Raw genomic sequence first — 25,379 nt, forward strand, 5'->3', positions numbered from 1 at the left:
CAGGAAGACAGGTCGCTGTTGGGTGGTGGTTCAGACTCAGAGGTTTTCCATAATATCAGATAACAGTTGACCCAAATAAGCTACAGGTCTGCCCGCAGTCTCAGCCCTTGGTATCTCTGTTTAATTTGCCAGCTGTCCTAGTGAACTCTAAGGTATCTTTAGTTATGGGTGTTTATGGTTTAGTTTGAAGTGTGCATTCAACTAGCCTGCAGCTGAGAATACTGTAGAAAATGACCAAGTCTCCTCTTGGGCTTGTTGGTACATGCCCTTACCTATAAGGACACCTGCTCAAGGGATCTTGTTCCAATCTGGAAGACGTGGTCAAATCTGGGCAGTTCAATGTAGAGCTGAGAGAGTGCCTACACTGTGAGGAGGGAGCTCAGCACTGTGGGAGGGCTGTGAGGAGGGACCACCGCACAGCATGAGGGGAAGTGAGGAGGGATGCCATGCTGTGGCAGGGGCAGTGAGGAGGGATATCTGCATTGTGGGAGTTGCGGTAAGGAGGGTGTGCTGTGTTGTGGGAGAGGTGGTGAAGATGGAGCGCTGGGCTGTGGGAGTTGCGGTGAGGATGGAGGGAGGTACTGTGAAGAGGGAGGGAGCTCAGCACTGTGAGAGAGACAGTGAGGAGAGGTCACCATGTTGTAAGAGCGGCAGTGAGAAGGGAGCTGTGCAGTGAGTGGGACCTCTGCATGCTAGAATGGTGGTGAGAAGACAGTACCACATCTAGGCAGAACATTCCATATATAAGTACATCAAGGTCCGTATGGGGTGTCAGGGAAGAGTAGCACTTCTGATGCCCCCTTGGGAGAAGTTCGACCACCAATGGTCCAGTCCCCACTTGGCACTTAGCTCACATCTGTGACTCCAAGCAGCTGTTTACTAGCAACAGTGCTTCGATGATCAGGCTAAACCAGGTGAGGGTAATCAATGGGTCTTAAACCCTCAGTGAGTTTGGGCTTGCCTACCCAAGCTGGCAAAGACTGTGTGGAGGAAACCACTGGAGGAAACCACTAGTGTGGCTCAATGGCGGACCCACCAAGAAACTGTGGAGTGCTTAGAGCGTGATAGATGTCATGGCATTAAGGATGTCATGATCATCCACTGCATCTGACTCTCTCTGGGGCTGTCTTGATTCTCTCTTACCACCGGATACAGTTCAAAGTTTGAGTATATACATGTCATCACGTACAACCCTGCGATTCTTTTTCTACAGGCATACTTAGCAAATCTGTAGAACGGTAACTGTAAACAGAATCAATGGACAACAAATTGAAAATGCAGATATAAATAAATGACAATAAATAACGAGCATCAAATAACAAGATAAAAGAATCTTTAAATGAGTGTGGTTATCCCCTTTTGTTCAAGAGCCTGATGGTTGAGCAGTGGTAACAGTTCTTGAACCTGGTAGTGCGATTCCTGAGGCACCTGTATGTTCTACTTGAAGCAGCAGCAAGAAAGAGTATGGCCTGGGTGGTGAGGAATTTTGATGATGGATGCTGCTTTTTTACAGCAACATTTCATGTAGATGTCCTCAATGGTTGGGAGGGCTTTACTCATGACGTACTGGGCTGAATCCACTACTTTTTGTAGGATTTTCCACTCAAAAGGCATTGGTGATTCCATACTAGGCTGTAATGCAGCCAGTCAGCACACTTTCCACCACATGTCTATAGAAGTTTGCCAAGGTTTATGATGACATGCTGAATCTCCGCAGACTCCTGAGGAAGTAGAGGTGCTGTTGTGCTTTCTTTGCAATTACACTAATATGATGGGTCCAGGACAGGTGCTCTGAGATAGTGACACCTTGGAGTTCAAATTTACTTACCACCTCTAATCCTCCTATGATTACTGGCTCATAGACCTCCGGTTTCCCTCTCTTGGAGTCTACAATCAGATGGTCTCAGACAAGTGAGTGAGGTTGATGCTGTGCAGCTCTTTCTCACTTTAAACTAAGTATTTGCACAAGTCACTCTCGTCATCCATTCTTCCCAACCCAAACTAACCTGTCCTGTGGTGACAGGCTAGTGACAAAGCAGCAGGTGTGGGTACACTGCCAACCACAGCACAAACCTGCACACTGGTGGCTCAGGCCAACTGGTCATTATCCAGGAGCAGCTTTCGGCAGCGTCTTGAGTGACTGAGCAGCTCTTTTCAGGAATGCACTGCTCACCTACCTGGTATGAGGAAGGGGCTAGAAAGGGTGTCTTGAACATTGCCTACGCCATTCATTCCCTGGCCAGTTTACCACAGCTGGCAGGGACCCTATCACAGAGGTCAAAATACAAAGAGAAAATTAAGGATCATTTCTTTTACCCTTGGTGTGTGGAATGTGCACACACTGTTGGACAGAGTCGATGCTGACAGACCTCAGAGGGGAAATCTCTAATGGGAGAGAGTTAACCCGATATGATATTGATATTGCAGTCCTCTTTGAGACCTGGCTTGCAGGAGAGGGCAAACTTTGTGAAAGGCACACCGGATGCACGTTCTTTGAAGTGGAAGAGGAAATCAAGACTGAAATTAGGCAGGGGTTGGATTTGAAGTGAAGTCAGAGATCTCTGGCAAGCTTGCTGGACCTCTAAAGGGTATGAATGACCAGCTCATGACCATGAAACCACGCCCCCGCCCCCGCCAAATCGCATGGGAGGAAGCATGTCACCATTATCAGCATTAATGCCCAACCATGACCAAACCAGATGATGTCAAAGACAAGTTCTATGAAGAACCGCACTCAGTTATTGCCACTGGTCCCAAAGCAGACAAGTTTTATCATCTTGGTAGAGTAGGCTCTGACAACACCTTCTGGGATGGAGTCAATGTTTCTTCTAAGGTGTGCGCGTGCACATATCTTTTGCAACTAGCGCAGAAAAGGTTGTCACCCTCTACCTCATTGGCATGTTAATTTTATTTCATGATTGTACACAGTCAAATTTCCTTTTCTAGTTTCTGGTGCAGCCGGTGTTGACAATGTGGAGTTTGCGATGATTTGCAGATTTTAGAACTGGCTTACTTATACTGTCTTCATTGAAGAAACTATTCAGTGTGCACATGTTGTTGTCATTGGGCGAAAAATTGCACAGCACAAGATTTTTGTGCACACTGGTCATTACAGATTAGAGGGAACATTGGATGGGGTCATTGGGAAATATGGCATTCGCTGATACAACAGTACCGGTCTTCTACTGCTCCAGACATGTACCGAACATAAATTGTTGATCACCAATCCCATCTTTTGCCTTCCCACCCATAACAGAACTTCATAGATGAATCATCACTGGCATCTAATTGGCAACATCATCGTCAGGAAGAGAGACAGATGCAGGACGTAAGAGTGACAAAATCTATGTGCGTGCTGAATGCTGGACAGACTACTGTCTCATTGTTTCTAAACTTAACATCCATATCCAGCCCAAGAGATGCTGACAAAGAAAGAAAGCCCCAAAGTGGCCGAACATCTCCAAGCTGAAAAGCAGCAACATGAAGCAATCTTTTGCTGATACTCTGGAAGACCACTTAAACACCACCCCTCTGAACATTCCTTCAGGAGCTGATCTATTACACTACTACAGAGATCCTGGGGCTTGCTACCAGGAAGCACAAGGACTGGTTTGATGAAAAATTATGTTGACATCAAACATCGTCTCCACAAAGCTTTCCTTAGTGGCCCTAAACCCATCTCGAAGAATGCCTTCAATAACGTACAAAAAACTGCACCAGATACAGGATTCCTGGCTGAGCAGGTATATACAGAGAGGTATGATTTAAAGAATGTCTAAGCTGCACTAAAAGAAGTCTAACCCCACATTATCAGGATCATCTCCTCTCCTTAGTGCTGATGGAAAGGATGCTGATCATGGACGAAGAGAAAATTCTTCACAGGTGAGCTGAGCACTTTAACACTGTTTTGAATTGTTCTTCAACTATAAATGACGAAGCCATTGATTGCCTCCCACAAGTACCTGTCAGTGAAGCACTGGATGTTCCACTGACCTTAGCCAAGACCCAGAAAGCAATACATCAGCTCTCTAGCGACCAAAGCGCTTAGATCAGACACAATACCAGCCATGTCCTACAAGGAAGGTGGGGCAGTGCTAACAGAAAAACTCCATCAGTTCTTCCAACTCATGTGGCAGCAAGAGTTGATTCCACAGGAATTTAAAGACTCATACACCATCCACCTGTACAACCAAAAGGAAAAGCAACAGTCCTGCGACAACTGTTGCAGAATGTCCTTGCTGTCGATCGCAGGCAAGATCTTCGTCATGCTTCTTCTCAACCATCTCACATCACACCTTGACCAGGGACTCCTACCAGACAGCCAGTGTGGATTCCGGAACTATTGACATGGTGTTTGCTGCAAGGCAGCTGTAAGAGAAATGTCAGGAGAAAAACGTTGACCTGTTCTCCCTTAATGTCAATCTGTCTGAGGCCTTTGACACTGTTAGTGGGGACGGTCTGTGGAAAATCATGGTGAAATACGGATGCCCTAGGAAATTCATCACCATGGTGCTGCAATTCCATGATGGCAAGCAAGCTAGAGGTCAGGACTACAGTGAGATATCCAAGCCCTTCCCTGCCTCTGACCCTGTGTTTTGGCACAACACTATTCAGTCTGATGTTTTCCACCATGTTGACTGATACCTTCGGAGACGGTGGCGTGGGCATCGGCATCAGATTCTGCACTGATGGGAAACTGTTCAACCTCAGGAGGCTCCAAGCAAAAACTAAAGTTATGATAGCTATCATCAAAGACTTCCTTTTTGCTTATGACTGTGCCCTCAATGCTGATGATATTCAGCGTTGTGTCAACAGGTTTTCTAATGCAGGTACCAACTTTGGGCTTGCCATCAACACCAAGATTGAAGTAATGCATCAACCAGTTCCAGGGAAATCATTTATTGAACCAGACTTCTTTCTTAAGGGTGCAGTGACACTTAGGCAGAAAGGACAATATCAGCAGAGAGATGTAGGTTGGCCAAGAAAGCCCGAGCCAGCGATCTCCAACCCAACATAGCTGCCATCTTTTGTTCACACTGCCAAAGAACCTTTCGAGCGTGAATTGGCCTCTCTGCCCATCTCCGTACCCACAGACCAGTCCGTCCCCTACAAATTGTGGATGACTAAAGTCCTTATAGGATGGATGAACAAATAAATCATCAAGCTAGTGAAAAGGAAACATAATTCAGAATGTAGTGATGCTACCACAGAGAAAATGCAGTGCTAATACCCAAATAGTGTGGAAGGACCATGACGATGTAGACTGGGAGATCGTGAGTGGCACGGTACTGTAGTCATTAGTGTAACACTATTACAGCACCAGCGACCCAGATCAATTCCACTGCTGTTTGTAAGAGGTTTATACGTTGTCCTTGTGCCTCGATAGGTTTCCTCTGGTTGCTCTGGTTTCAGAATCAGAATTGGGTTTAATATCACCAGTGTATGCTAAAATTTTGTTAACTTAGCCGCAGCAGTACAACGCAATATGTGATAATATGTAACAAAACTAAGTAGATCAGTTACAGTAAATATATATAAAATGGTTAAATTAAAAATGGTGCAAAAACAGAAATAATTTTTTTAAAAGTGTTCATGGGTTCAATGTACATTTAGGAATCGAATGGCAGAGGGGAAGAAGCTGTTCCTGAATTGTTGAGTGTGTGCCTTCAGGCTTCTGTACCTCCTTCCTGATGGTAACAACGAGAAGAGGCTGTGTCCTCCCACATTCCAAAGATGTGCAGATTTGTAGATTAATTGGTCACATGGGTGGAATTTGGTGGTGCAGGCTCATTGGCTGGAAGGGCATGTTACTGTACTGTATCTCTAAACAAAATAAAGTATGAAAGTCCATTCAAGTGTCTGGTAACAGTGGGAGGGAAGCTGTTCTTGAGTCTGTGGTACAAGCTTTTGGGCTTTAGTACCTTCTGTCCAACAGGAGAGAGGGGAGAATAACCAGAGTGGGAGGGGCCCTTGATTATGTTGGCTGCTTTTCCAAGGCAGTGGGAAGTGTAGACTGAGTCAGTGGGGGCAAGGTTGGCTTGCATGATGGACTGGGCTGTGTTCACAACTCCTCACAGAAGGAGAGGAATTCACATGGCTGTTCTTTATAATCTGTTACCCTTCCCAACAGTACTGTTTATCAAGGGCACAGTGGTCCAAGAAGGTATCTCACCACTACCTTCTTGAGAGGTGCTAGGGGTGGACAATAAATGCTGGTCTTGCTTGTGAGTGCTTATGTGAAATCTCTGACCTTGAATCACCACCCCTCCACTCCCAGTCTTTTAAAGGGTTAATGGACCAAAGATGGCCAGTATTTTTGTTTTTGTGTGTGTTCATGTGTTCCTCAGCGATTCTCAGAATTATCAGCAAGATCGTTAAGTTCTTAGAAGCATTTACAACTCCCCTACCCTCCTGCTGCTGCCTAGCCTCGGTGCAGAGGGCATGGAAGAGCAACGGGCCATTTCCTTTCACTGGTACTGAGCGAACGAGAGCAGCAGAGTGATATCTTCTCACACTCTCCCTCTCCCTGTCCTTCCCCTCAACTCAAGGTAGAACACCGTCCTGTTATCTACTGGCCCGTAGCTCTTGTGGTCTCCTCCTCTCCACGAGTTTTGGTGTGCATTGCATAAAGCGGCGAGACTCAGCATGCTAGCTGTTCAGTTAGAAGGATAGGTCTATTGGTGGTTTCCTGGAGTCAGGCACTTACCAACCGACTGCTAATCTCAGCTCTGATGGGGGAAGGGGCATGTTCAGGTTGGGGATGAGAAATGGCGTAGAGGTTGGGTGGGAGTCCACTGGTGCGGTTAGCACCAAGGAGATGCAGTTTGAACCTCACAACAAAAGGAAGCCATTCAGCCCATCAGTCATGTGCTGGCTCTTTGCAAGAGCTCTTTAATTCATTCCGTCAGCATCCAATCCTTTCCAACAGTTCTTCAAATAATTAACTTGTGTTAACCAAATTGGCCCAAGCATGCAGATAAATGCAGGTAACTTCAGAGAGATTTAATGGGAATGTGAAGAGAACTAACATGAATTAGTGCATGAGGGTGGTTGATGGTTAGCATGAACTTGATGAACTGAAGGGCCCCTTTCATATTGTATGACTCTATATAATGTAAGATTTTAATCTGGAAGCAGGTATATCTGAAATTTGTTAATCTATCCAGCAATCTGTAGCAATCCTGAGAGAATTGAGAAGGTGCAAAGTTATCCTTCAAATAACAGTTGAGGTAAGCATTGGAGGTGAGTTGGAACGAATGCTAATGAACACACAAGGGAAATGTGAATAGAGGGATATGAAGAGGAGAGGGAAATTGGCCTAACCCCTACTATGAATACAATAAGGTTGAAGGTCCACCAAGCGAGGATGAAGTGTTTGGTGGAAGCAGGAGCAGCACAACGTGCAGGTGTCCAACCTGGTGAGACGAAGAAGGGGCCAGGCCCGGAGTCACCCCATAGTGCCCAGAACCTCCAAGTGTTGCAAACTAATCCCTCTAACATGAAGTCTAACAGGAGGCGGATCAAATGGCCTGCAGCTAACATGACTTCACTGTGGAAGCAGTTTGATGAAGATGTTAACCAAATTCTGGAGGCAACGGCGAAGGGAGGGGTTGATAGGAAGCTGCAAGCTGTGCAGCAACTGTCAGCAGGCTGGATGGAGAGCGAGGTGTTTCCCAGTGGAGGTTGGTTGTAAGGGATTCATAGCCCGTTCCTTAGTTAGAGCCTTCAGCATTTTGGGCATCGAGGGAGAGAGGAAGAGGAGAGCCATCCGCAGTACCACCGATGGGGCAGAGAGGGCCTCAAGATGGCTGTGGCTCAAAAGAGGGGAGCCATGGAGTCATAAGTAGCTAGCCATCTGGACACAAGCTGGGGTCTGATCAGCCGTGGCTGGGTCACCTGGAGGAGGTTGTATGATGTTGAAAGACCCGAAACACCCAATGATTCCAGGAACATCACTGAAGATGTGTCCAGAAGCATCAATAGATGTATGTACACAGCATTCATGTATATATGACTTAAAGGCGATAGATCTTAAATTCCTTGGAATTTAGAAGAATGACAGGCTATCTTATTTAAAAGTATAAGATGCCAAGGAAGTTTTTATTTAAAAATACAGCACAGAGGAGGTCCTTCCAGCCTTTTGAGTCACACCACCCCAGCAAACACCACCAAACCCAATTACCCCTAATCTAATTACCAGACGATTTACAATGACCAATTAATCTACCTGGTACATCTTTTGGACTGTGGGAGGACCTGGAGAAAACCCACATATTCTATGGGGAGAACATATAGAAACTTCTTACAGAACAGTGCTGGAACTGAACTCCAAACCCCAAAATGTCCCGAGCTGTAAAAGCATTGCACTAACCCAGTTTGACTTGGTAAATATTGAGATGTTGCAAAGAAAAGCACAGGAATATGCCCCTCACTTCAAATGGAGGCAGGTAGAACTTGAACCTTCACCTCCTGGATTACAGAACCATAACTCCCAATGCCACCAGCTTACACAGTTGCATACATACAGCAACAGGAGACTACAGATTGCTAGAATCCAGAACAACAAATAAGCTGTTGAAGGAACCAAATGGCTTGAGAGGCATCTGTGGTGAAGTAAGAAGCCCTGCATCAGGACTGAGGAGAGATGGGCAGTATAAAGAGGAGAGGGACAGTTGCCCAGGTTGGTTGTGGACTAAGAAGGGGTGAAAGATGATGGGCAGGTTGTGTTGAGGAGGGAAGATTGGTGGTGGAGCTGAGAGATAGTGGCAGGAAGATGATAGATGGAGGCAGACAAAGAGAGGAAAGAAGGAGGCAGATGGACGATCTCACCTGGTCCTTCAATACCATCTCTCTGATCAAGAAAGTGTAGCAGTGTCTCAACCTCCTGAGGTAATTGAGGTGAGCATGGCTCTCGCCACCCCCCCCCCACCCGAAAGTCTAACCAATTTTTACAGGAGCACCATTGAGAGTGTCCTGACCAGCTGTATCACCGTCTGGTACGGGAATTGCAAAGCATCTGACCACAAGTCCCTACAGAGTATTACAAGGACTGCTGAGAGGATAATCAGGATCTCTGTCTTCCACCCATCCAAGGTATTTATCAGGAGTGATGCTACGCAGGGGCCTTAGCATTGTCAACGATCCCTCCCATCCATCAAACAATCTCTTTGACTCCTTACCATCAGGCAGGAGGTACCATAGCATTAGGACAAGACTGTCAGGATGGGAAACAGCTGCTTCACCCAGGCCATAAGACTACTGAACTCCCTGCCACCACACAGGTGTCATCACATACGACGCACCAGTTATACTATTTACTTTTTATGTTGTGTTGTAAATGCACCTGATTATTTGCTCATTTATTTTTGGTACTACTACTTTATGAGTTGTGAATGAGTTATATGTGCTGTGTTGTGCACCTTCGTCGAGAGGAACGTTGTTTCGCTTGGTATATGTCTGAATGGTTGAATGACAACAAACTTGAACTTGATGGAGCACATTGGGAGGAGAGGAATGTGAAGACTGGAGACCTTCATAAATGAGGCTGGTATACATAGTTCCCTGAATGACATTTTCCTTCATTCACTAGATGTGGATGTCATGGAGAGTGCCATCATTTACTGCCCAACTCCAAAAGCCCTGAACTGAGGGTATAGTTTCGAGTTCAACCATGTTGGTAGGTCTGGAGTCACATCAAACCATTGGAGGGCAGATACCCTCTCCCAGGAGGATGTTAATGAGCCAGATAGGTTTTCACATCATGGTCTCATGCACACAGTGTCTGAGATTACTTTTACCTTGAATCAAAATTGGATTGGAGCAACAGCTTCGGATTGCCTCATCTACCCCCACCCCATTATTTTTAGACGTGTGCAGTTTTTGGGCCCCCTTATGTGAGAGAGGATCCGGAGAATGTTCACTAGAATGATCCCATGAACAAAAGGGTTAATGTATGAGGAGTGTTTGATGGCTGTGGAGTTTAGAAGAATGGGCGGGCAGATTTCATTGAAACTTACTGAAGAGTGAAAGGCCTAGATAGAGTGAATGTGGAGAGGATATTTCTGATAATGGGAGAGTCTCTAACCAGATGACCCAGCCTCAGGATAGAAGGACACACAGAATGCAGTGATTGAAGAATGTGGCTCACTCCTATCCTCTCCAGGAATGATTATGGACAGGCCTGGGGCCTGAATGAACATCATTCTGTCCCTATCTGTCTTCACCTTGTTAGGACCAAATATTCCTATTCAGCTACACTGCTCCACCTTCTCACATGGTCATTCTGGAAAAGTGTGAGCTGATTCGCTTTAGAAGCAGGGTTAATAGCAGGATTCTTGCCAGTGTGAAGGAACAGAGGGATCTTGGGGTTCATGACCATAGATCCCTCAAAGTTGCCAGGCAAATTGATAGCATGATTTAGAAGGTGTACAGTGTGTTGGCCTTTGTTAGTTGTGGAAGTGCGGTATTGAGCTCAAGATCCCTGAGGTAAAGTTGCAGCTCTATAAGACTCGGTAGACCATTTACTGAGAAAGGGAGAGTTTGTGCGTGTGTGTGAGTGTGTAAATGTTAGTTCACATGTGAGTGTGTATGTGGCTGTGTATGTTATGAGTGTGCAGGTAGATAAAATGGTTGAATGCATGTGACAATGTGTAAATGCCATGCTTGAAAAGGGTTTTGTGCATGCACAAGTGCGAAAATGTGAGTGAGTGTGCAAATGATTTTATGCACAAGGAAATATTTGAAGGGTTTTGTGTGTGAACGAGTGTGAAAGGTTTTGTGAGTGCAAGGGGTTTTGTGTGGGAATACAAGTGTGCAAAGGGTTTATGTATGAGCAAGTATGAGAATAATTGTGTGTAATATAAGGAATAAAGGTGCGACTCTTTGGGCTGGTCCATGTGTCCCCGGTGACCTCCTTGCAGCACGGAGTCCATCACTGCACCCAGAGCCAGGGACAAATTCAGTGCCTCAGATTGAGGGCAGGAGGCAGAATGGGACGGGAAATGGAAAATATTCTGCTGTGTCTGCATTTGTTTGCCAGGATGTGGTTGGTAGCTGATGCCCATTGCTGCCACGGGAGGGTGGTGGCAGGGCTTCTGAGGAAACTGCCCTGCCTCTGCAGTTGAATAGTGTAGGGGTGTCTGTGCCCAGGCACAGTAACTGCTGACAATGCCTGATCAGTGAATTAAACGAATCAACCATGTCGCTGAGACTGAGTCACATTTGATAGGGAAAGTCCTGTTGGGAGCTTTGCACTGTGGGAAGGGCAGTGAGGAGGGAGTACTGCACTGTAGGATGGACATGTTACAATTCCAAACAAGGAAACATCTATTGAAATGCACTGAGGTGTTTTGAAGTCACATTAATCCGAAAAATATGTTCCACATAAAGGGCTTAGACCCAAAGCTCTAAAATTCCCTCAAACTTTTCTGTGTTTCCCCCTCTCATTCTCTCATGCTCCTTCCCTCTCCTCTTTTTTCCCTCTCACAATCCTCTTCCCCTTCCCCTCCCTCTTCCCTGCCCTTCCTCCTTCTCCCTTTTCTCCTTCCCTCCATCCCCTTCTTCCCCTTCCCCTCCTCCCTTCTATCCTACTCCCTCCCTTCCCTCCCTCCCCCCCTCCCCTTCCCTTCCTCATTTCCTCTCAAGATTTTCTTTAATTTTATCGTAAATTTCAGTTCACCTGCCTTATTATTTCTTTTTTTTTGACTTAGGGAATCAGTTGAGGCATCTGACAAAGTTAAAGGTGTATCAATTTGAAAATGTTATGAGCTCTTGAAACATTTATTAGGCCTATTTCACTTCTCCATTATTTCTGTTATCTCTTGCTCATGCACTATGATTTGTAGAGACAGAATCTGTTTATCGAATCTGAAAGTTGTAATTCTTAATTCACTGCAGGACATAATTACTGATATCGAAACCAGTTTATCTTGCTCAAAGACAGTAGCGCCATTTGTATTACTTCATAGTCTGCCTCCAAAACACAGTGGAACTTTTAGTCATTGTCTTCAGGCATCAATCCTGAACCACAAACGGGCCAAGCAACAGGGAAGGCTTTAAAGAGCATCATCGAGGAGGAAAGAGAGGCCAGAGAGCCAGGGAAGGAATTCTAGAGTCTGGGACCCAGGCAGCTGAATACAGAATGACAGAGTGAGGTTGGAATCAAGAGCCCTGAAGTTCTGGAGGTGCCAGAGCAGGCTATGTAGATGGGGAGCAGAGAGACCCTGGAGGGTAGTGAGGATTTTAATATCATTACTTAACTGGGGGTCAGAGTGGGTGGAAGAGGATTTGAGCAGAATCCGGTGCATTTGAAATTTACCAAGCCCACCCTCTCCAGCTGATCTGTCAAAATAAGCTCCTTCAGGGGGCGGCATGGCAGTATAGCAGTTAGTGTAAAGTTATTACAGTGCCAGGGACCCAGATTCAATTCCGCTGCTGTCTGTAAGGAGTGTCCGCATAGGTTTCCTCCAGGTGCTCCAGTTTCCTCCCATTGTCCAAAGACATATGGGTTAGTGGGTTAATTAGTCACATGGGTGTAATTGGGTGGTGGAGGCTCGTTGGTCTGGAAGGCCTGTTATTGTGCTGTATCACTAAATAAAAATAAATAAATATTCCACTGATAAGGTATGCTTTAGTTAATCTCTCTCTCTCTCCCTCCCTCCTCTTCGCTCCTCCCCATTTCTTTCATTCTTTTTCTCTCTGTCTCTCTCAGTTTATCTGTATGTCTCCCTTTCCCCATCTGTCTCTAGTTGTCTCTGCTGCTTTCTAGCTATCTGATTATCTGACTTTCAGATGGCTTCTCACTTCTGCCTCCCCACTCCCCTCTAACTGCTACTTTGTCCATCACGCTCTGCATGGCTCTCTTTCTGATTTTCTGAACTTCTCTTTCTCTCTCTCACTCTTATCAAACACAGTCTTTCTCTCTCACTCACTCTTACAGTTTCAACTCACACTCACATTCTCTCACACACTCACACGTACTCTCAAAGTCCTTTGCACTCTCACTCTATCTCCTACTCTCTCCCTCTTTCTCACTCTCTCCTTTTGACTCTCAGTATCTCTCTTTGTGCATCTTTTACTGTCTCCCCCACCTCCCGACCGTTAAACACACACATGTACATTTACAGGCTGTATCACCTTTTTGAATTCTATCCCACTGATTACTTCGGAGGGGAGTGCTGGGCTTATCCCTCTGACTCTCCTGAATGCTCAGTTACCACTTGGAACTCACTCATTTTGAAAATTTGTGTTCTACTGAATTCAATGAATTTTTTGAAATAAAACCTTTTTTTTGAAAGAAAATATAGAGTTAAAAATAAACACAGCAAATGCTTAGATGTTGATTATTTTACTAAAGAAAAAAAACAGGGCAGTGTAACAGAGACCAGATCAAAAAATACACCAACTCCAGTTTTCAATAAATCTTAATTGTTGTTTGCTATATCAAAGATAAAATCTCTTGCACACTAATGCTCTTATCTCTCCTTTACAGATCGATCCAGCATATTGTCTAGAGTTAATCAACATTTGAGCATGTTTTTCTTTGAATGTCTTCTTTCAGATGACGCATCTGATTTTGTGGTTCAGATCGCTGTTGCAAAGTTTTTGCAGGTTTAATATTTAAAGGCATTTTTCAGCACCTTGTATAAATTTAAAAAATAAGTGTAGATTGTGCAATATTGATAATGTGCTTTAATTCACCAAGGGTCCAGTGAGGCAGTACCAGGTTCAGTTCTGAAGTTATTGCTGACATTTACATTTAAGTTTGTGGTGTGTGTGTAACAGTGGTAAATCATAATTTAACTTCGGGGTGGATAAGAATTCAATTTCGAGTCACTGAACCTCTTCTGTGGTTAGATAAATCATTAAGAAAAGATAATTCTTCTATTTAATCCATTAATTTTACATAATTTTAAAAGCCTCCCAGATTAAATTGCTACATTATGTATGTTAAATTATTTTTAAAGCCTCATGGATTAATTTTGCTCATTATGAAATTTTAATTTTTTTAAAAGCTTCCTCGATTAATCTCCTGCATTACAGAGAGGTTGCATAGATGAAATATCTCTCTCACGTACTGACAAGTGCAGAGTAGTTTGATAAAGCTTTGCAACTACGCTTGACACACAATTAAAGGCAGTTTATTCTGTGATCTAATTTTAATTGCGCTCTCTTTCTCTCTCTCACTCTCACTCTCACACACACTTATGAACACGTGTTTGATGTAGCCTTTACCCATGCCTGCTTCTTGAAGGGAAATATCAGCCGCCTATTGTCAGTGAGGAATTTATGGAGACATCGCTTCCTGTACACCATGCAGTTGATGATATTGCCACCATGGAGCACCACAGTCTCTGTACAGGTAGGACGCACATTCTTTTGCAAACCAAATTCTTTTTGACTCTTAATTCCTATTCCCATTGTTTTGTTTTAAAGAAAATCTTTTAATTCAAGGCACAAATGAGAAACTTTTGGTAAATGTGGGTCAGCCTGAACTGGTGTTGGGTATCAGTAGGGGTATTTCTGATTCGTTTATTTCTTTTGTTTGCTTCTGTGTCAGTGAAGGAACTGTGACAGGGAGCTGATGCACGCACTTTATCTCCCGTTATCTCTGTGCAATTGCTGTGAAGGCACTTTTGCTCAAACCAGGTGATTCCTCACCCAGACCCACCTAGATCTCTCCCAAGACAACGGCGGGGGCGGGGGTGCATTTGGATATCTGAAGGAAGTGGGTGACTGGGAGAGGAAATGCCTCCTTTTGCAAATTCCACACCTTTCTCTACATCACAAGGCCACTATTGCAATGTGTGCATTCTGGCTGCCAAATAGTGTATAGTAAGATCCCAAAAAGAGCAAGATGGTTGAAAATATGTCAGTGACATTTGACGGAATTGATGACTTTATGGCAAAGTTTGCAGACGATACGGGGATAGGTGGTGGGACAGGTAGTTCTGAGGAAGTAGAAGGACTTAGATTAGGAGAATGGGCAAAGACATGGCAGATGGAGCGCTGTTGGGAAGTGTATGGTCACGCACTTTGGTAGAAGAAATAAAAGGGTGGACTATTTTCTAAATGGAGAGAAAATGCAAATATCTAAGATGCAAAGGGACTTGGGAGTCCTTGGGCTGGATTTCCTAATGGTTAATTTGCAGGTTGAGTGGATGGTGAAGAAGGCAAATGCAATGTTAGCATTCTTTTCAAGAGGACTAGTATATAAAGGCAAAGATGTAACTTTGAGTCTTTGTAAGGTGCTGGTGAGGCCTCACTTGGAGTGTTGTGTGCAGTTTTGGGCCACTTATCTAAGAAAGGACGTGCTGACATTAGAGAGAGTTCAAAGGAGGTTCATGAAAGTTATTCTGGGATTGAAAAGCTTGTCATATGAAGAACGTTTGATGGCTCTGGGCCTGTACTCATTGGAATTCAGAAGAATGAGGGGTGACTTCATTGAAATCTGTTGAAAGCCTCAATAGAGTGGATGTGGAGAGGATGTTTCCTATGGTGGGGCAGTCTAAGACCAGAAGACACAGCCTCAGAATAGAGGGGCATCCTTTTATAACGGAGATAAGGAGGAATTTATTTAGCCAAAGAATGGTGAATCTGTGGAATTCGTTGTCACAGGTGGCTGTGGAAGCCAAGTCATTGGGTGTATTTAAGGCAGAGGTTGATAAGTTCTTCATTGGTCAGGACATGAAGGGATACAGGAAGAAGGTAGGAGATTGGAGCGGGAGAATGGATCAGCTATGATGAAATGTTGGAACAGACTTGTAGGGGCAAATGTTCTAATCTGCTCCTATATCTTATGGTTTTATGGTCTAAAAGCATGATGACGGGTCTCGGCCAGAAACGTTGACTCGTTATTCCTTTCTATAGATCCTGCATGAACTGCTGAGTTTCTCTCACATTTTGTATATGTTGTGCATGGTTGAAAACCCAGGTAGGACCCAGGAAGACTCACCATTTATAGCCATCCAAGGGGGCACGGTATAATCTCTTGTTTAACACCTCGAGAAAGAGGACACCTTCAATAGCACAGGCTCCCTTGGCTCTGACCTCAGTCTGTGTGATGCTTCCTTAGCCTTGCCCATCCTCTAATGTGGAGCTGCCTTAGTGCTGTCACTCCTACAGTGCAGTACTCCTTCATTACCACCCCACTCACAATGAGTAAATTAATTTTTTTAATGTTTGCAAAGCCTATTAGTTTAATCCCCTTCTGTGTTCGTTCTCTCCCGCTCTCTCTCTCTCTCTCTCACTCTCTCTCACACTCTCACTCACTCAACAACACTTCAAAATAGCTCTGAAATTCTGATGTAACTTGATTCTATCAATAATGTTTTCCTCTTCCTTCACACAACTAGATCTCTTTGCCTGTACATAGTGCCCTGTTGCCTGTATATAAAATATTTCTCCACCCATATATAACACACTTCATACATGTTCATAACATCTTCCTGCCTATAGACAACGTAACGTCACTCTCCCTATAGACAAAGTAATGTCTCTCTTCCTGTAGACAATGTAACATCCCTCTGCCTGTAGACAATGTAATGATCCTCTGCTGGTAGATAATGTAATGTCTCTCTACCTATAGACAATGTAATGATCCTCTGCTGGTAGATAATGTAATGTCTCTCTACCTATAGACAATGTAATGATCCTCTGCTGGTAGATAATGTAATGTCTCTCTACCTATAGACAATGTAATGATCCTCTGCTGGTAGATAATGTAATGTCTCTCTACCTATAGACAATGTAATGATCCTCTGCTGGTAGATAATGTAATGTCTCTCTACCTATGGACAATGTAATGATCCTCTGCTGGTAGATAATGTAATGTCCTTCTGCTGGTAGATAATGTAATGATCCTCTGCTGGTAGATAATGTGATATCCCTCTGCCTGTAGACAGTGTAACGTTCTCTACCTGTAGACAATGTAGATAACGTGTGTTCTTGTAGATAACATACATTTGCTGTAGAAAATGACTGTCCTTCCTGGTGCATTTAAATCAACATCATTCACCCCCAAGCAAGCCTTGTATATGTTTGAGCTCTCTGACGATACCACTCCCTGACCCCCAGTTCTGCAGCCTCTGCATATTCCCTCCTGACTCAGGAGTTCAGAGTCTTTGGAACAAAAGGGCTGTTTTAGAACATGACAGCGTGGAAACAGGCCCTTTGGCCTATCTAGTCTGTGCTGAACCATTAATCTGCCTAGTCCCATCAATTTGCACCTGGACCACAGCCCTCCATCCCCCTCCCATCCATGTACCTATCCAAATATTTCTTAAATGTTGAAGTCAAACCCGGATTCACCACTTCCACTGGCAACTCATTCCACACTCTCACCACCCTCTGAGTGAAGTTCCTCCTCATGTTCGCCTTAAACATTTCACCTTTCACCCTTAACCTATAAACCTGAGCACCGTGTAATGTCAGTCTGTCTCACAGTATGCAAAGTGAAATTACCTTGAAGTCCTGAGAAAGCCTCTGGGCTCCCAAGGGAAAAGTCTCACAGGGATCGGGGCCAGCAATAGCAGGTCATTCACCTCCATGGGCCTCTCCCACCATTCACTTCCACCATGGCTGATCAGTATCTGAGCTCTATCTACTCAGCTTGGTTGTGCAATCATACCAGAGAGATAATCTGCCTTTCACTTCTGACAAATTCAGTACTCCCACAGATCGAGATGAAAATGCAGAGAGATAACAGCCAGATTGTTTCTCCCCCTGATGTTACTTGTGGAAGACTTTTATATTTTGACCTGAAACCTGTAGTAGTTGGTGAACGGAGGAATTGGTGGTTTACTTTTTTTCCCTATGCCCGGTGAGGTGACAGTGTGAATCGTGTCATGGGTCCAGGCCCCCCCCCCGACACAATGGCATGTGTACCTTTATTGCAAAGGGACTGGAGTTTAAGAATACAGATGTACAGCACGCTGGTGAGGCCACATCAAGAACACTGTGCATATCCTACTCCTAAGAATATTGAATATCGAAAGGCTTAGACAGGGTAGGAGTGGAAAAGATGTTCCCTATAGTGGGGAAGTCTAAGATCAGAAGGCACAGCCTCAGAATAGGGGGATGTCCATTTAGAACAGTGATGAGGAAGAACTTCTTTAGCCAGAGGGTGGTGAATCAAGTCATTGGGTATATTTAAAGCAGAGGTGGATGGGTTTTTGATTAGTCAAGGCATCAAAGGTTATAGGGAGAAGGCAGGAGAATGGGGTTGAGAAGGATAATAATTCATCATGGGATGGTGGAGCAGACTTGATAAGCCGAGTGGCCCAATTCTGCTCCTATGTCATCTGGTCCTATGGTCAAATGCAAGGGTATACTGACATTGAAGGCAGATTCACTAGGATAACTCCTGAGACATGAGGTTTGTCCTATCAAAATAACCTAAACAGATTGGGTTTCTACTCCTTGGATCAAGAATCAACTTTATTGCCAAAATACTTTTACATGTATTAGGAGTTTGCCGTGGTGTGTTGGTCAGGGTGCAACATGCACCACAAACAACATTATTCATCAATTAAAGAATTATATAAAAATAAAGTTAGAGGTTAAAGTGTGGATATGGAATAAAATGTGCATAAGTACTAGCATAAACAGCATACAATGTATTTACGTAATAAACAGCATTATAAAAAGTGTGTGCAATGCAGTAATGGGGTAACAGAGAGAGGGGATGGGGTGATAACTAGAATGGATGATCAGATTAAATGCCTGGCAGAAGACATTTTTAAGATGGCACGAAGTTTTATTTTAATCATCAGAAAGTGCTTTCCTGAAGGGAGCTTTTGAAAAAGGCACTTTGATCGATCAGAATCAGGTTTTTTGTCACTGACTCAGATAACATGAAATTAGTTGCTTTTGTGGCAGCAGTACAGTCCAAAAGTGTACAGTACTGTCCAGAAGCCCGAGGCATATACATAGCTGAGGAACCAAAGACTTCTGCACTGTATTGTAGTAATTTTATGTATTGCACTGTAATGCTGCTGCTGCAAACAAATCATCATGATATATGTGAGTGATGATAAACTTGATTCCGATGTGGGTCTCTATTGTGGACTGATAGTGGGAAGGGGGCAGGGAGAGGGGAGGGAGCAGGAAGCACCAGAGAGACATTCTGTAATGATCAATGAACCAATTGTTTGGAATCAAATGACCCTGCCTGGTACCTCAGGGCTGGGTGTGTCTGCACCCTGTGCCACCACTCTGCCCCTGGCACTCCTTCTCTGCCACCTGTCCCACACCCCTCCTGCGGTACTCCACCCTTGCTGTTCCCAACATCCTTTGTCTTAGGCACCCTAGCTCTGCGTGTGTGTGTGTGTCTGTGTGTCTTTATGTCTAAGGCTTTTGCACAGTACTGTAAAATTACTGTAACTTACAAAAATAAATAACAATAATGATATAGTGTTGTTGGACTGTTCAGCAATCAGATGTTGGTAGGGAAGAAGCTTTTTCAGAATCGCTGGCTGAGTGTTTTGGGAGGGGGGGATTTTCGAATATATAGGATTCTAATGGCGAAGTTGAGATGTATCCGTTAGTAGGAGATCTTTTCGCAGAGCACTTCAGATGAAGGGCTCGGCCAGAAATGTCAGTGTCGGTTTTCCTCCATAGATAATATCTGCTGGATCCAACTGCTTAATTTTAATCTGGCCTGCTGCGCTCCACCATTTTGTGTTTGTTGGTTTAATTTTAATTGTCATTTTCTTTGCAGTTTAACAACGATCTGGTTGTGTATTAAGTAGCCTTTATATGCATGGCAGTTTGATAGGCCTCTAGTCACCATGCAAAGTATAATTCTGAAAGCCTCTCTGTACTTCATTAAGTGAATAAGTGTTTTCTTATTGGTTAATTTTATTGCAGTATTGACTATTTTCTAATCGTTTTTCTCTTATCTGTGGATTTGAATGAAATTTGTCTTATCTTTGGGTAGCCATTTTATGCTAGGTGCTATCTTCAATTTCTCTCTTCTTCCAACAGTAAGACCCCTGTCACTGATCTTTTCCTGTTCTCTTTGTTCTATCAACTCTTAGTAAAACGATCATGAAGCAACAACTTTTATGTGTGTTGCTTGAAATTCCAGCATTGCAGATTTCCTCGTGTTTGCAACAAGTTTTGTGCCTTGTTTCTGACTTCTAAAAGAACTTTGGATTTAAATACCAGAATGCATCATGCCTGACCACTGAGTTCCTCCAGTGCTTTGTGCATTGATTCAGCTTGCAGTGCCTGCAGTCTCTTGTGTTTCCTCTTCTCAGACAGTAGTGAATCTCTGGAACTCTGCAGCTACGAAGGCCAGGTCAAATTATAGTAGAGATTGATAAATATTTGCAAGTTAGAAGTGTTGAAGGTGCTTGGGAATTGACACAAAAGTGGAGATCAACTGTGGTTGTATTCAATGATGGGGCAGGCTTGATGGACTGAGTAGTGTTGTTCTCTTCTATGTTCCTGCTGCAGTGAAAGTCAAGTTGATTGTCATTAGAACAAAAAAAAATTCTGTTTTAATGCAAAGTGATCAAAATGGGCAGTGTGGAGAGAGAACTGTGCTGTGGGAGGGGCGGTAAGGAACTGGAACTAGTAGTTTATTATTACCGAGAGACAGTGAAAAGCTTGTTTTGTATACTATTCATACAGATTAGAGCATTGAGATAGTACAAGGGAAAACATTGTAGAATGCAGAACAAAGTTCAAAGTAAATTTATTATCAAAGTACATATGTGTCACCATATACAACCCTGAGATTCATTTTATTGCAGGCATTCACAGTAAATTTAAAAAACACAATAGAATCAATGAAAGACAGCATGCAACAGACCAGACAAGCAACCAATGTACAAAGGTGAACAAAATGTGCAAATACAAAGGACAAAATAATTAATAAATATATATATATTTCCTGCTTCAGCACTCCGTGTAAGTATGCTCTTGATGGCTCAAAGTGTAATAGCTACAGAGAAAGTTCAGTACAGGTAAAGTGCAAGATTGTAATGAGGTAGACAGTGAGGTCAAGAGTCCCATCTTATTGGACTAGGGGACTGTGCAATACTCATATACCGCAGGGTAGAAACTGTTCTTGAGCCTGGTGGTACGTGCTTTCAGGCTTGGGAGATGGAGAAGAGGGAACGTCTGGGATGGGTGGGATCTTTGATTATGCTGGTAGCTTTACTGAGGCAGCGAGAAGTATAGAGTCCCTGCAGGGGACGGGGCTATGTCCATAACTCTCTGCTGTTTTCTGGCAACGGGCAGAGGAATTGCCGTCCTAAGTGGTAATGCGTCTGGATAGGATGCTTTCTATAATGCATCAACAAAAATAGGTACGGTCGACAGTGAAATACCAAATTTCTTTAGCTTCTTGAGAAAGTATATGTCTTCATGTCTATGTGATTGGACCAGGACAGCATGATGTTCACTCTAAAAACTTTGAGGAAGTGTTACACTGTGGAGGGGTGAGGAGAGAGTGTTACACTGTGGGAGGGGGTGAGGGGAGAGTGTTACACTGTGGAGGGGTGAGGGGAGAGTGTTACACTGTGGGAGGGGGTGAGGAGAGAGTGTTACACTGTGGAGGGGTGAGGAGAGAGTGTTACACTCTGGGGCTGTGAGGGGAGAGTGTTACACTGTGAGAGGGGGCGTGGAGAGAGTGTTACACTGTGGGGGGGTGAGGGGAGAGTGTTACACTGTGGGAAGGGGTGAGGAGAGAGTGTTACACTGTGGGAGGGATGAGGAGAGAGTGTTGCACTGTGGGAGGGGGTGAGGAGAGAGTGTTACACTGTGGGAGGGATGAGGAGAGAGTGTTGCACTGTGGGAGGGGGTGAGGAGAGAGTGTTGCACTGTGGGAGGGGGTGAGGAGAGAGGGTTACACTGTTGGGGGGGGGTATTGAGGATGGACCCACAGTGGTCGAGGAGCAGTGACGCTGAGAGAAGGCCAGCACTGTTGGAGATGCAGATGCTAAAGCCTAGCCCCTGGGTAGTTTAAGGTGAGAGGGAGGAGGTGTAGAGGGGAGAAGTTGGGAAATATTTTCAGCTGGAGACTGCCTACTACCTGAGGAGCTGGTGGAAGCGGAGCCCCTGCATTTAAGTGGGATCTATGGAGATATTTAAAAAGCCAAAAGACCAAATGCAGGGTAATGCATGTACACATCTTGGCATGTGCTTGGTGGGCTGAAAGGGCCAGTTCCTGTGCTGTATGACTGAAAAGAGCAAAGGGATGGGAGGAAAGAGCTCTTCCCAGTGTGCTGCATTGAACATCTATCCCCCAGCCACCAAACAATCAGGCCTGCTACATGCCAGTTGGCTGCCCTGGCCTCCCTCCTCCTCCTCCCGCCACTGATTGGCCAAAGGTATGAAAACCATGCAGTGCAGTTCGGAAACTGTCAATGATGGTTTCTGCTGAGTGAGCAGAAGCTTGCTTTGCACAGTGCCTGTTGTTTCCGGGTGGGCCGGGTTGTTGAGACTACGATGTCAGCAATAGCCGCACCGTTACCTGCCCCCCTGCAGCTCGCTGATGTGACTCTGGAAACCAGCAGGCCTTCTCCTGTTCACCAGCAACTTTGATGTGTGTTGCTTGAATTTTCAGCATCTGCAGAATTCCTGTTGTTGGCCTTCTCCTGTCCGCAGCTCTGCACACCACACGCCCTGAGTAATCTCCGGAGTGGTTGCAGAGTGCAAGCGAAACAGAGAGAGAGAGAGAGAGAGAGAGAGAGAGAGAGAGAGTTTGCATGGCTGCTGCCTCCTCCCTCACATCCCCATGATGTGCTGATCCCCACATCCCTTGGCATGAGGAGATGGTTGCTGCACGGCAGTATCCACACCATGACCTCCCAGGCTGAGGGTCAACTGCAGAGAACAATGGAAAATATACAGGGCAAAATAAGGCCAATCTTCTTCAAAAGGGAAGCCCTGCCTAGTCCTGTCTCCCAGCACTGGCTCTATGTTCCTTCAAGAACACACCCAAGTGGTATTTAAATGTGGGGAGAGTGTTTGTCCCTCTTTCAGACAGTGAGTTGAAGCCCCCTCCATCACCTTCTGATGGAAAAAAAACCTTTTCCTCAACTCTTTAATACCTTCACTAATTACATCAAAATGCTAAGGATGGTTCCTTCCTATTGATTCCATCAAAACACCTCTTAATTATATATAAATTATATTAATCACATCAAAAAAACAGTTCCAAGCCGTCTGCTCTTTCCTTGGTCACAGAGTCACATTGTACAGTGTAGAAGCAGGCCCTTTGACCCACCACATCCTCATGCCCTTCTACACTAATGCTATTCGCCTACATTAGGACTATATCCCATGCTGTGCCTTGCCAACTTAAGGGTCTGTCGAAGTTCCTCAAACGTACTGATTATATCTGATTCCACCCCCGCGTCTGGCAACACATTCCAGGAATCAGTCACTTTGTGGTCCAACCTTTGCCAAGTACCTGGCAACACCTCCATGAGTCTTCCTCTGCGCCCTCTCCAAAGAGTCGTAGCTTTCCTGTAATGTGGTGATCACTGCTGCAGTGCTCAAAGTGTGCTCCAGCGTTTCTGCTCTCGTGCTCTGTGCTTCAGCTAGTTAAGGAAAGTTCCCCACCTGCCTTCCTAAAGTAGAGACAGCAGGTCAGGCCGCATCCGTGAGAGTCAACATTTCAGGTCAGAACCACAGTAGCTGTAGTGGTTAGCGTGACGCTATTACAGCTTGCAGCATTGAAGTTTGGAGTCCAATTCCAGCACTACCTGTAAGGAGTTTATACGCTTTCTCTGTGACCATGTGGGTTTCCTCCGGGTGCTCCGGTTTCTTGCCACAGTCCAAAGACATATTGGTTATTAGGTTAATTAGTCATTGTGATTAGACTAGAGTTAAATTGATGGGTTTCTGGATGGTGTGGCCTGTTCCACACTGTATCTGTAAGTAAATAAAATAAAAAGGGAAGTTTGTCAGATCTGACTAAGAGTCTTCAACCTGAAACGTTAACTTTGTTTCTCTTCCCACAGTCGTGGTCTGACCTGCTGATTATTTCATTTATTTTTTATTTTATGTAGCGATACAGTATGGTGACAGGCCCTTCCGGCCCAGCATACCCACGCTTCTCAACTACACCCATGTGACCAATTAACCCACTAACCAGTACGTCTTTGGACTGTGGGAGGGAACTGGGGCATTCGGAGGAAACCACACAGTCGTGGGGAGAATGTACAAACTAGTTACAGACATCAGTGGGAAATGAACCTGGGTCACTACTGCTGCAATAGCATTACACTAACCACCGTGCAACCGTGCAGTCCTGACGTTAGATTTACAACATCTTTAGTTTTTCGGTGCTGAACTTGCAGTTCAAGACCCCTGTCTGTGGGGACGGGCCCCTGTTTGTGTGTTTGGGGACAGATGGGGACTGGAGTCTCATTTGTGGCGACAGAGCACTATGTGAGTATAGTCATGCTTAGTCTCAGAATATAAAACTCCTTCCCCACAATGTGAACTTTAGTGAACCAGTCGTGTTTTTAATGGTGACACAATTCTCACCGATTTTACTCAGACAAGCATCACTATCTTACTCTGGTAGACTGTGAGTTCTACTTTTTGTATTACTTGATCATTAATATAATCTCTAAGTAATCTATCACTTGCCACAGTCAGTGCTTTGTGCTGCATCATTGATTTTCTGTACACCAAGCCTAATACCTTAAGAACAATCAAAAAAGTATTGTAACACTCAAAATGCTGGAGGAATTCAGCAGATCAGTCAGCATCTATGGAGGGGTATGAAGGGTCGACATTTCCGTCCGAGACCCTTCATCAGCACATGTGTGTTGTTCTGGATTTCCAGCATCTGTAGAATCTCTTGTATTTAAAATTGCGTTTTTTTGTTTCATGGCTGCAGTAGCACGACATTAGGAAGCTTCACACGCCCACCTTATACCATCACTGAAACTCAAATACACATCATGCAGAGCCAAGTCAGGCGACAGTGCCAGCCGCGGTTAGCTCTCTGGCCTGTGTGAGTCAGAAGCTTGTGGCTTCAAATCCCACTGCAGAGACTTAAGCACAACAATCCAGGCCCACAGTCCCGGTACGGTGCTGAGCAAGCATTGCACCAAAGACTGCAGGGCACCCCACACTGCCAGGGGTAGTGGTGGAGGTGGACTTCAGTGTTCAAGGGAGAGTTGGGTGAGTTATCTAAAAGGAAAGAATTTGCAGAGCTGTGGGGAGCCATTGGAGCTAGTTGGGTTGACCTGACATTGACCCAGAGGGCCAAGTAGCCTCCCTCTGTGCTGAAATCAGACTGCTGGAAGAACTTTGTGGATCAGACAGCATCTGTGAAGGGAATCAGAACAGAATCACTGCATATGTCATGAAACTATCTCCCCTGGCAGCACGTTCCACATTCCAGTAACTCC

General features: G+C 44.7%; 1 protein-coding gene across 1 annotated transcript in view; it reads left to right on the plus strand.

The window, feature by feature from the left end:
* LOC140212391 (nuclear receptor ROR-alpha A-like) overlaps positions 1–25,379 on the plus strand; it is a 289,576-nt gene that overhangs the window by 43,752 nt on the left and 220,445 nt on the right. Inside the window, exons 7-8 of the mRNA XM_072283142.1 lie at positions 13,559–13,608; positions 14,226–14,359. Of these exons, the coding sequence (XP_072139243.1) occupies positions 13,559–13,608; positions 14,226–14,359 (184 nt within the window). The remainder of the gene's footprint in view (positions 1–13,558; positions 13,609–14,225; positions 14,360–25,379) is intronic.

The sequence above is a fragment of the Mobula birostris genome, chromosome 2, assembly GCF_030028105.1.
Source record: "Mobula birostris isolate sMobBir1 chromosome 2, sMobBir1.hap1, whole genome shotgun sequence".
Lineage (NCBI taxonomy): Eukaryota > Metazoa > Chordata > Chondrichthyes > Myliobatiformes > Myliobatidae > Mobula > Mobula birostris.